The sequence below is a fragment of the Rhagoletis pomonella genome, unplaced genomic scaffold, assembly GCF_013731165.1.
Source record: "Rhagoletis pomonella isolate Grant_MI unplaced genomic scaffold, Rhpom_1.0 Rhpom_scaffold_00038, whole genome shotgun sequence".
NCBI lineage: Eukaryota > Metazoa > Arthropoda > Insecta > Diptera > Tephritidae > Rhagoletis > Rhagoletis pomonella.
Window position 1 is genome coordinate 322,713 of NW_023458592.1, and position 12,378 is coordinate 335,090.

A 12,378-nucleotide genomic window follows, 5' to 3' on the forward strand; every position below is an offset into this window, starting at 1 on the left:
AGTCTACGGCAAAGAGTACACCACCGCCGACTCTGTCCTCCCGATCTTTTCTGTAGATATGATAATTATTTGAAAGAATCTCTGAATTAAAAGTGTGAGGTTTGAGCCAAGTTTCAGTCAAGGAAATTATATTATAATTGCATTCAAGGCCATTAAGATATAAATTCGTTAATTTAGTATTTATGCCTCTTACGTTTTGATAATAAATACTTAAAGCAGATTTAGTAATCAGTTTTTTGGTTCTGTATTCTGACGGGGAATATTTGCTAAATTATTATTTTTGTTGGGCCTATACTCAAATTCACGAACGAAAGCTCCGGAAAGCCAAAAAGAACTACTAAGCAGCATGTCAAAATTTTCTAAATTTACGTCTATTTTAAATGAAGAAATATTTCTTTCATATTTAAAATTAAATTTTCTGATACTTAAGTTGACAGTTTTAACTTTGGACGAGATGTAAAACTTTATATCGTCCTCGGAAGTATCCCTCGAAAATCTAGATACAAATATAGACTTCTTTGGGGGAACCACAACCAGTCTCCTAGTATCAGACTCGATTACCGGCGGACGGGGTTGAGTAACTGAGTTACTAATTGAGGGTACAGTAAGCGTTGCAAGATTAGATGGCGGTGCCACTACTTCAACGGGGGACGGATACAATAATAGCATTTAAACCAAATTAGAATGGGACTACCTGTGAGGTAACACCTTTCCTTTTAAAAAATAATTTTAGAAACCGGTTAACGTGGTTCAAAGTTATGCGGTAACTTACATAAAAAAAGAAACGGCGATTTGCTAACCTGCCTCCCTTTTGCGAAGTCGGTTAAAAATATTCCGACGAATTGATAACCTTCTCCTTTTTGTGAAGTCGATTAAAAATTAAGCGTCAACCTTATTGGGATGAAGAGTACATACTCTCTTGAGCGTATAGTATGTACTGTGTATCATACAAAAAAACGCTTATTGAAATTAACAAAATACAAGTTTGTATTAAAAAACATGCAACCATCATCGCAATTATTTGCGAACTAAAGTTGTCAAAAATACTTTTCATTTTATACCCATATGTTTTAGTTAAATTTTATAGAATCCTTACACTAATATCCTAAGGGATAACAATTAGTATATAGGCAAATCATTGCTCAGGAACCTTCTTTTAGTATTCGTGAATAGTAATATTGCGCCTTTATTTTCTAAACAAAAATATTAATAATGGGATTCAAAATAGGCGCTAATCCTATTCAAAACTATTTCTGGTTTGGGGATTTTGAAAATATATACCTTCCATTTCATACCAATGTTATGATTTTTCATTTAGTTTCTAAATAAATTCGAATAGGTGGCAAGCTTTAAGTAGTATTCTCAGAGGTATACCTATTTAGATGATCTTAAAATGCAAATCATTATCTGTATACAAAATGTCATTTAAATCATTAGAACCTTTCCCAAAAAACCTATGGACATATAGCAAATCTCAAGAGTTGATAAATTTTTCGACAAAAATGTGTTTTTGGTCGAAAATGGTGTACAATGCATTATCTTCAGTTTTGCAATAACAAAAACAAGATTCCATCGCGAAATTGTATTTAAATGAAAATTTAAAAAAGATAGACTAAAAAAGTCAAAATAACAAAATAAATTTCATTACCTTTAACTATTTCTATTAAAAAAAACACACTTATGATTTTTTCAAGTGGCAATGGAAAAATGAGTAATTTTGGTACTTTTCGCCTAAATAAACTTTTGAAGGCTAAACATTTTCAAATACTTATTTTTTATTGTACTTGTTTCTGGAACTCCATTGATTGAAATAAATGTAAGAAGAGTGCTTCAGCCTGTCTTTTTTCTGGCGAGAGAGGAGAGTGGTACTTAAAAAAACTTGCGAGATTTGCTCATATATATATACACACATAAATATTTATATGCAAGAATTGCTCGTTTAATGTAATATGTACCAGGTGGACGGAGCTTTGCCCGGAGTGCATATATTTTTTAAAGTTTTCAAGGTTTGGATATCAAATATCTGGATAGCTTTAACAAAGTATTTTGGAATAAAAAAAAGTTTGCTTTCGATATCTATTTAGTAAATTTCTTACTCTAAAATTTAGGTGGCAACCCTATTCCGAAATAAGCTGGAATTAATAGTACATATGAATTCTGATTGAAATTAACAAAATACAAATTTGTATTACATAGAAGGGTAACAACCCTGATCGAAAATATTTTCGGAACAACGTTCTCAACAATACCTTTCATTTAATATCCATATTGCCATGTCTTAGATAAATAACAAGTGGCTACCCTACACTATTATCCTAAGGGATAACATTTTGTATATGGGGAAAGCATTGTTTAAGCACCCATGTGTACCCATGAACAGTAATATGTTACCGTTTTTTCGAAACAAAAAATTAAACAAACATGCGATTAAAAAAAGGTGGCAACCCTATTAAAAATATTTTTGAATTAGGGATCTTTAAAATACCTTCCATTTGATACCCACGTGACGTTTTAATTAATTTGTAACTAATTTCGAATAGGTGGCAACCTTAGAAATAATGCCTATTCAGATAACGTTAAAATCCAAAACATTATCTGTGTACAAAATATAATCAAAATCGTTAGAGCCGTTTCCGAGAACCTAAGAAAATCACAGCGCACGGTAGTGCGCGCGAGTGTCGAAAGCAGCCACAGTAGCATGCTGAAATGACTCGTTTATATATACACGAGATTTGGAAGTTTTTATTCAGACGTCCGATCGACATGTTTGGGGTATCTCTCTTTAGTTTGATGCCAATATTGCAATATTTCATTTGTGCTATCAATTAAATTCAATTAAAGTTTTCAAATAGGTGGCAACCGTCCACAAAAATGTTTTCAGATGTAAGCCTTTGTAAACCTCTTTCTTTTGAGCTGAACTGAACTGAACTGAACAGAAATTTTAAACACAGGCGGCAACTCTCTAATTTTTTTGTTCTATATTGTAAGCTAGATCTCTAGCGACACATCGGTGAAAATTGTATTCAATTCCATGTTTTCGAGTGACGCGCGTACAAATATACAGACAGACAGAGATTCAAAAATTCTAAAAATTGTTTATTTGGCTTCTGTAGCTCTAATAAAAACCGACCATATTAATTTCTCTCGTTTATATATACAAGAGATTTGGAAGTTTTTATCCAGACGTCCAATCGACATTTTTGGGGTATCATTGGAAAGGTCTTTCAGAGTGTGTTCAGAAAATGTATTCCGGCTTCACAAACGATTAACCGGATTCTTAAAAATTATGCTAAAGTGCTGCGAAACAAAAAATATTTTTTTTTTGCTTTTGTCGGTTTAGGGGGGTTTTTGGGTACACCCAACATATTTAGTGTTATTCTATAGGTGAATACTTTTCCAATGATACCTTATATATTGAGTTCCGGCTACTAGTTGGAAAGATATAAAGCTAAATTGGTTTTGGTTCGTGTCTCCACTACGAGATGCTCTGCGATGTGTGCAGCGTCTGTACGTACCTTCATTTAATTTTTTTCAAACTTGCAGGAATTAAAATACAAAAAGAACTAAGAAGGTTTTGTTCCAGGATATTTCGATTCGTATGCCTTTGTGGGCATGGCTGGTGCTTGAAATTCGAAAAAAGGCAATTTTTTAAACTATCACTGAGGTCGCACTGATCATTTCATACCATTTATGCGGATAACAGTAGAAGGATCTTAAGACAAGCTATCTAACGCTGTCTTTTGCGTTTATGAAATAGAAATATGTCATTACGTTATCGGCTGAAAACTAAAAATCGGGCTGCTGAAAATATAGATTTCGAGCATTTTCTCAAAAACTGGTCAGTCGATTTTGTTCTAGGTTCCTCAAGTCTAGCCCAAAACCTTAGCCTTAATTTGGTATATACATAGCTTATATCTCGGAAAACTCTTGTTGTGGAGATTTTACGATTCAAATTGAAGAAATGTCGCTCCAAATAGCGACAAATGGTTAAAAATTAACATGTTCGGTGATTTGGTTACTTTAAGTTATCAGCATAACATATACCCAATTATCTGCAAAAAACTGTCCAATCCCCGATTGTCACCTAAACCGAAATTCCCTGCAAATCGGGGGAATTTCCCTCGAGCTGACTTCCCTGCACGCGATACATAATTTGTAGGCTGCGTATGTAGCTTTTTGATTCTTATAGAAATCTCTTTTATTTTTGATGGTTTCTCTGCTTTCATATACATAAGTATATATTTTTCATATACATGATATACATTATGTATGTACGCATTCAGTGTTATTGCTATGATATCGTGGGCGGGATATTTGGTAACCCGAGCTAGCGTTATTGTGATTAAGTACAAGATGAAGAATGCAGCTATGACTTCGTACATATCTTGGAAACCCCAAATTGTGTGTATTTTAGAGGTTTTTTGTATCACATGCCGAAATTCTAATATATACTACAATATACAACTATACCCGCCTTTAACCTACCTGGGAAGACGCATACGTCTTATCTACATTATATGCAATCGTGATAGAAGTGAAACTTCTTAAAAAGACAAATGTGTAGAGAGCAGAGAATGCGACGAATACAGTTGGTTATTGTATCTAATGTTTGTATCAAGTTGTTCCGTTTTTATCATTTTTCACATTTAATTTTCTTTTTTAATTGTTATATATATGTATTTTTTTATACGAGGGATATGATCATCCTTTGCCGCTTTATTCTGTATTCGAAAAATTATATGGTTCAATGGAATTGAATTCAGTGTTAAATATTTGAATAAATCATTCAGATTTTTAGATAGCGTTTTTAGAAATTTATATAAGAAAAATAAAACATTTACACCCAAATTCATAAAAAATAAATAAGACTTTAACTGCTTTATAAATAGAAAATTTTTATGAAAATGTCACCTTATAGAGCTCTTTAAACCTGTTTTATTTTTTTATGAATAGGGCAGTTAGATTTTTGTTTGGATTTTCTTTGATTTTTAATTTCCTATCCCAAAATAATTGATATCAAATAAAACAACTCTTTGAGGTAAATATTTCGTGTGCCGAAAGCTGAACTAGAAACACAAAATTTATGATATCAATTTCGTGACGAAAATTATACGCATTTTTTTACTGCCCTGGAAACTGACACAAAATAGTTTTATTCATTCGGAACGTTGCAAAGTTCAATCTACGCTTAGAAACACATAATAAAAAAATCGGAACTTTAGCAACGTTCCGAATAAATAAAACTATTTTGCGTCAGTTTCCAGGGCAGTTAAAAAGATGCGTATAATTTTCGTCACGAAATTGATATCATAAATTTTGTGTTTCTAGTTTAGCTTTCGTCACTCGAAATATTTACCTCAAAGAGGTGTTTTTTTTTCATTTAAGTCTTTATTCCAAAAAAAAAGTTTTTATAGTTATAATTGGAGTCTCTATAACTATACTGTCGCATCCGTGGAATTAAGTGTACACGTTGAGTGTCAATTGCAGACTGATATTTGCATTTTATTTCTTTTCTTTCCTTTTAATGTTATTCGTTATACACTATACGTCATCTCTTAGCTACTACAATAAAGTGTATTTATTGATATAAGGTTTTAATTTCAATTACTTTTATTTAATACTAAGTCTATACAAGGAGTGCAATGGGGTATAGTCGTTGCTGGAGTGCAATGGGGTATAGTCGTTGCTGGAGTGCAATGGGGTATAGTCGTTGCTGGAGTGCAATGGGGTATAGTCGTTGCTTGGAGTGCAATGGGGTATAGTCGTTGCTCTGGGTATGCAGTTACAGTTGCATGGCTATACTCAATCCCGACTCTTGCGTCCTCGTTCGCGCACTCTGGGCAACGTGAGCAACCCATGTGCGAGATGCGGTAACCAATCCGAGTGGAGCCTTGGGTCACGGCAGAAAGAGAGGGAGCTTCGGTGGGGCCACTCCGACTTATTCGGTTTAAGGGCTCACTGAAGTCTGCAGCGTCTGTTCACCAGTAGGTGCGGCTGCAAGCGGGTGTCTGCTTGGAGCAAGCGGCTCGCTATATAAACGTGTATTTGGTTGCGAAACTACCCCCGTCCCAGCAATGGGTTGTGCGCTGGGTTTGGGACCCGCCACGTAAAAACCACTTCCAGTGAAGAAGCAAGGCAAAGCCTCGGATGGGACCCCCTCTTATGATGACGACCACGGCAAACGTTTAAAGGACTACGATTTAAGGGCATGCACCCGGAATGTCCGGACCCTTAATAGGGAAGGTTGATGTCCTCGTAAGGACAAAAGCTGACATCACCGCCATCCTAGAAATGCGTTGGACGGGGCAAGGCAAGCAATGTCTGGGGCCTTGCGACGTCTACTACAGCTGCCATGTAAAGGAGCGCAAATTCGGAGTTGGATTTGTGGTGGGAGAGAGACTCCGTCGCCGAGTACTGTCGTTCACTCCGGTGGACGAGCGTCTAGCCACAATCCGCATTAAAGCGAGATTCTTCAACATCTCGCTCATCTGCGCCCATGCCCCGACGGAACAGAAGGATGAGGCATCCAAGGATCTCTTCTATGAGCGCTTGGAGCGCACGTATGATCGCTGCCCCCGACATGATATCAAAATCGTGCTTGGCGACTTCACTGCCAGGGTGGGCAAGAAAGGGATCTTTGGAACCACCGTAAGAAAATCCAGCCTCCACGACGAAACGTCCGACAACGGATTGAGGCTCATCGACTTGACCGGGGCCCGAAACATGGTAGTATGCAGTACTAGGTTCAAGCATAAAAAGATCCATCAAGCTACGTGGCTGTCTCCGGATCGAAAAACGAGAAACCAAATCGTTCATGTTGTGATAGACGGAAGGCACGCTTCCAGTGCTTTAGACGTATGCACGCTCCGAGGCCCAAACATCGACTCGGACCACTATCTTGTTGCAGCCAAGATACGCACCCGCCTCTTTGCAGCAAAAAATGTGCGCCCAAATATGCAAGGAAAGCTTATATGCAATCACAACAGACAGCCAGCGCTTTCGCTACTCGACTCTCCCACCTGCTCTCAGAGAGCACTCTTCAACAAACCGAAATATGCGAGCAGTGGAACTACATTTCCCGCTCATTAAGTACCGCCGCCGAAGAAGTAGTCGGATTTAAGCGAGCCCGAAAGAACTGGTACGATGAGGAGTATCAGGAAGATGCAGAGAAAAAAGATGCCGCCTACAGGGCCACGCTACGATCGGACGCAACGCGGGTTATGTGGGACCGCTATAGGGATCTGAAGAGGGAAGCGAGGCGGTTTTTTCGCAATAAGAGAGAGGCCGAAATACTTGAGTGCGAAGAGCTTGAAATGATGGCCGACAGGAAGAATGCCCGAAAATTTAGAGTTAGGCGACATACGGAAGGTTTCAAGACCGGGGCGTACTCCTGTAAGAACAATAATGGCGACCTAGTGACCGATGTCCAGAGCGTACTTAAGTTATGGAGGGAACACTTTTCCGCCCTACTAAATGGTAGCAGCACGGAAAGTTGTGGAGAAGAAGAACCCGAGCCCGCAGTCGATGATGACGGAGTCGACGTTCCACCGCCTGACTATGACGAGGTACATATAGCAATAACGCGGCTGAAAAACAACAAAGCCGCTGGAGCTGACAGCCTGCCAGCTGAGCTATTCAAGTACGGCGGCGAGGAGTTGATAAGGTGCATGCATCAACTCTTGTGCAGAACGCCAAATCACCACCTATTTGTCGACTTTAAAGCCGCTTTTGACAGCACTAAAAGGAGTTGCCTATACGCCGCTATGTCTGAATTTGGCATCCCCTCAAAACTCATACGGCTGTGTAAAATGACGTTGAGCAATACCACCAGCTCCGTCAGAATTGGGAAAGACCTCTCCGAGCCGTTCGCCACAAAACCGGGTTTCAGACAGGGCGACTCCCTTTCATGTGACTTCTTTAATCTGATATTGGAGAAGATAATAAGAGCTGCAGAACTGAACCGCTCAGGAGCAATTTACTACAAGAGCGTGCAATTGCTGGCTTATGCCGATGACATCGATATCATCGGTAACAAAAAACCGCGAAGTCTGTTCTGCCTTTTCCAAGTTGGATAGCGAAGCAAAGCGAGTGGGTCTGGTGGTAAACGAGGACAAGACGAAGTATCTCCTGTACTCAAACAAACAATCAGCACATTCGCGCCTTGGCACCCATGTCACTGTTGACAGCTACAATTTCGAGAAAGTAGAGAATTTCGTTTACTTGGGAGCCACCATTAACACCGATAATAATGTCAGCATTGAAATCCAACGCTGAATCACTCTTGCCAACAAGTGCTGATTTGGAGTAAAGTCCATTCTCGACGTACGAAAACCACGCTCTATAAGTAACTCATCATGCCCGTGCTAGTATATGGCGCAGAAGCATGGACAATGACAACGTCCGATGAGGCTACTCTTGTAGTGTTTGAGAGAAAGATTTTGCGGAAGAGTCACGGGCCTTTACGCGTTGGCGACGGCGAGTACCGCAGACGATGGAACGATGAGCTGTATGAGCTTTACAACGACATGGACATAGTGCAGCGAATTAAAATGCAGCGGCTCCGCTGGCTTGGTCATGTCCTTCGAATGGACACCGACGCTCCAGCTCTGAAAGTATTCAACTCGGAACCCGCTGGTGGTAGCAGAGTTAGAGAGAGGCCCCCACTGCGATGGAAAGATCAGGTGGAGAAGGACTTGGCTTCACTTGGCGTCAGTTGGCACATAGGAGAAACGACTGGCGTACTTTGCTGAACTCGGCCAAAATCGCTAAGGCAGTTACAGCGCCAAAAAAGAAGAGAAGGAGAAGATTAATTCAGTTTAATGCGCTTCGTATCTCATATACAAACTACATACATACAGACTATGCTACAATTATTGTAATTTTTCCTATTCTCAATTCATTTCTAGTTTTGCTTCAATTCTTTAATTCATTGATGTATACCTATCCATCTCTCCTTTTTTTGATTTTTCGTATTCTCTCAAAACGGCGCAAGAGAGCCTCTTTCGATGCTTGTCGTGGTTGTTCAGTTGCCGTTTGCGTTCTTTGGTCTGTCCCAATAGCATCTTCCCCTTTCGTTTCTTCTGTGGGTTGGTCGGCTCATTCGTTCCCGTACCTGTTTTCGGATTTGTTGACTCAACAGATTCTGAAAAACTTGTCTCCTGTCTTCTCTCCGGATCATTGTTTGTTTTTACTGCCGATTCAAGTGCTTTCTCACCAACAGCTCGCATTTGGTCTACGTGACGCTTCCAAAAGCGTCCATCGTTTAATTTTATGTTATAATGTAGCTGACCCTCCACTGCGATCACCCTTCCAAACTTCCATTTCTCTTTACTCATGCAGTCACACGCAGCTACGTTGTCGCCAATTCTAAACTTCTTCACTTCTACCTCTCTTTGAGTACTTCCGATATGGTTGCTTGGCAGCTACAAGTCTAAACGTGACTGTATTTGACGACCGAACATTAGCATGGCAGGTGATTTATTAGTGATTGGGTGTATAGCCCTTCTGTATGCCAGAAGTATTCTGCATAGCTCACTCTGTAAATTAGCGCTGGTGCAGTTCGCTGATGTCAATTTATTTTTCACCGTCTGCACAAACCGTTCAGCTTGCCCATTAGTCGCTGGATGGTAAGGCGCACCTTGTTTATGGACGATGCCGTTTTCTTTCAGGAAAATTTGGAATTCTCTAGAATTAAATTGTGTCCCATGGTCACTTACCAAGGTGTTCGGAACACCAAAACGGGCGAAAATTTCTTTACACTTCTGAATTGTTGTTTCTGCATTTATGTTTGTCACTACATGGACTTCTGGCCACTTGCTGTAGGCGTCAACTAGCACCAGTAAGTTTTTTCCCTAAAATGGGACCGCATAGTCAATATGAACGCGTTCGAATGCCTTACTTGGCTGCATCCAGCAATGTACTGGGACCTTCTTTGGATCTGCGCGTACTTGTTGACACTGAACACAGCCAGATACAAGCGCTTCTATGTCTTTGTCCAAACCACTCCACCAACCATATGCCCGCGCTAGTGTTTTCATTTTTTACATACCAAAATGCGCAGTATGTAGTTCAGCTAGTACTTTCTCACGGAATGGTCGTGGTATGTAAACGCGTACACCACGAAGTAAACAGCCGTTTCGCAAGGTAAACTCTGTTTGAGTTATTCCGAACCGCTCCTTGGGTTCACATTCTCGCCCATATTTCAGGCATTCGATTAATTTGGCGACTTCTTTATCTACTCTTGTCGCTTCACTAAGGTTCGCCGCTATGACCGGTAAGTTTTCGATTCCATTACGTTCGATCAAATCTACTTCTTCCCAACGGTTGTCAATTTCCTGGCTTGATAAACGCGACGATGCATCCGCGTTTGCGTTTTCTTTGGACTTTCTTGTTCGGATTTCGTAATCAAAATGTGACAAGTATATAGCGTAATGCTGCATTCGCGTTGCTGACATTGTTGGTAGCCCCTTTTGGGGCGAAAATATTTGTGATATGGCGTTGTTATCTGTTACCAATACGAACTTCCTGCCATACAAGTATTGATAGAACTTACGTACGCCAAAAATTATGGCATACGCTTCCTTATCCACCTGGCTGTAACGCTGCTGAACGGCACTGAGTGTTTGGGATGCAAATTGCAAAAGCCTTTCCGATCCATCTTTGTATGCGTGACCAAGCACCGCTCCTACCCCGATCGGACTCGCGTCTACCGCTAGCACTAGCGGAATTTTTGGGTCATAGCGTGTAAGCACTAGGTCGGACTGCATTTGCTTTTTAACCTCGGCAAAAGCATTTTTGCACCTATCATTAAATTTAAACTGGGCATTGTTCTTCAATAAACGATTTAAAGGGTAAAACATGTTGCTCATATTTCGCACGAAACGCCCGTAGTAGTTTACTAAACCCAAAAATGAGCGTAATTCTTCTTTATTGGCTGGTGTCTTCATTTGTAAAATTGCTTCATATTTGGACTTCATTTTATGGATGCCAGCTTTGTCAATGACAAAGCCGCAGTACTCTATGGAGTCTTTCATGAACTCGGACTTTCCAGGTTTTATGCGCATGTTGTGGTTTTCTAACCTTCGGATTACCTCTTCTACACGTTTATTGTGCGTGGTGTCGTCGTTCGCTGTTATTTTGATATCGTCTAAGAAGATCGATACCCCTGGAATGTCTCCAAGTAGTTGATCGATGAACCGCTTCCAGATTGCTGGCGCCGATGCGATGCCGAACATCAGTCGAGTAGGTAGATAAAGTCCTCTATGTGCTGTTAGTGTCAATAAGTGTCTGTCTACAGGTACAACCTCTAATTGCAAATATGCTTTTAAAATGTCGATTTTTGTAAATTTAGCGCCCCCAGCCATCTTAATAAATAGCTATTCAATTGTAGGTAGGGGATGTTCATCTAACGCTAAACCTTGGTTTACCGTCACCTTGTAGTCCCCACAGATGCGTACCGTACCATCGCTTTTTGGTACCATGACGATCGGCGTGGCCCACTCACCCTTATCGAATTTCGCCAACAAACCCTCTTTGACCTGATTTTCCAGTTCATCTTCTACTTTTTTCCACAGTGGAAATACTACGCGTCGCGGCTTAAACTATTTAGGGGTTGCATTCGGCTTCATGTATAGCCGTGCCTGAAAGCCGGTTATTTTGCCTACTGAAGGTGAAAATAAATTCGGAAATTTTTTCTTCCACCTTCCCACATAGTCCTCATTCATAACCGTGTTCTCTTGTATATAGTTCAATTGTTCGCTCATCATTTTTGGCCAGTCTAGTTTAATTTGACGTAACCACTCGCGACCTACCAATGGCTTCCTATCCGACCTTACAATATACATTTTTACCAAAGAACTGTCATTAGCTGACGCAACTTTGACCCAGATATATCCAACACACTTTAGTGGCGTTTTGCAGTAGCTGTACAGTTCTCTGTCAGTTGCGTGCACTCTCAATTTTGCAAAATATTTCTTCGCGTCCGACAAACTAATTATTGTCACTGAGGCACCTGTGTCAATTTCAAAACGAATTTTGGCGCCGCTCACGTCGAGGTCACATTCGATTTTATCCCGATGGTTACGATTATCTTCAAGTTGAAATAGTTCGTCGACTAACACGTATTTTTCATTTGTTTCACCGTCTATATTATTTAATTGTCGATTTTTTTTAAAGAATGCTTTGCGCTAATGTCCTTTCTTTTTGCAAAAATGACAGATCGTGTTTTTGTACACACATTTGTTAGCTATATGTGCAGTGCTACCACATCGAAAACATTTTTTCCCTGTATTATTGGTGTGGGTTTTCGATGTTCCGCTTTCTCTTGTCTCCGCTTTTTATACCTTTCATGAGCATGAAATGGTATTATAACTTTGGTCC

General features: G+C 39.8%; 1 protein-coding gene across 1 annotated transcript in view; it reads right to left on the reverse strand.

Moving 5' to 3' along the window:
- Positions 1-11,375: 11,375 nt before the first annotated feature.
- Positions 11,376-12,378, reverse strand: part of LOC118749740 — a 54,588-nt gene continuing 53,585 nt past the window's right edge. Inside the window, exon 3 of the mRNA XM_036484518.1 lies at positions 11,376-11,600. Within this exon, the coding sequence (XP_036340411.1) occupies positions 11,376-11,600 (225 nt within the window). The remainder of the gene's footprint in view (positions 11,601-12,378) is intronic.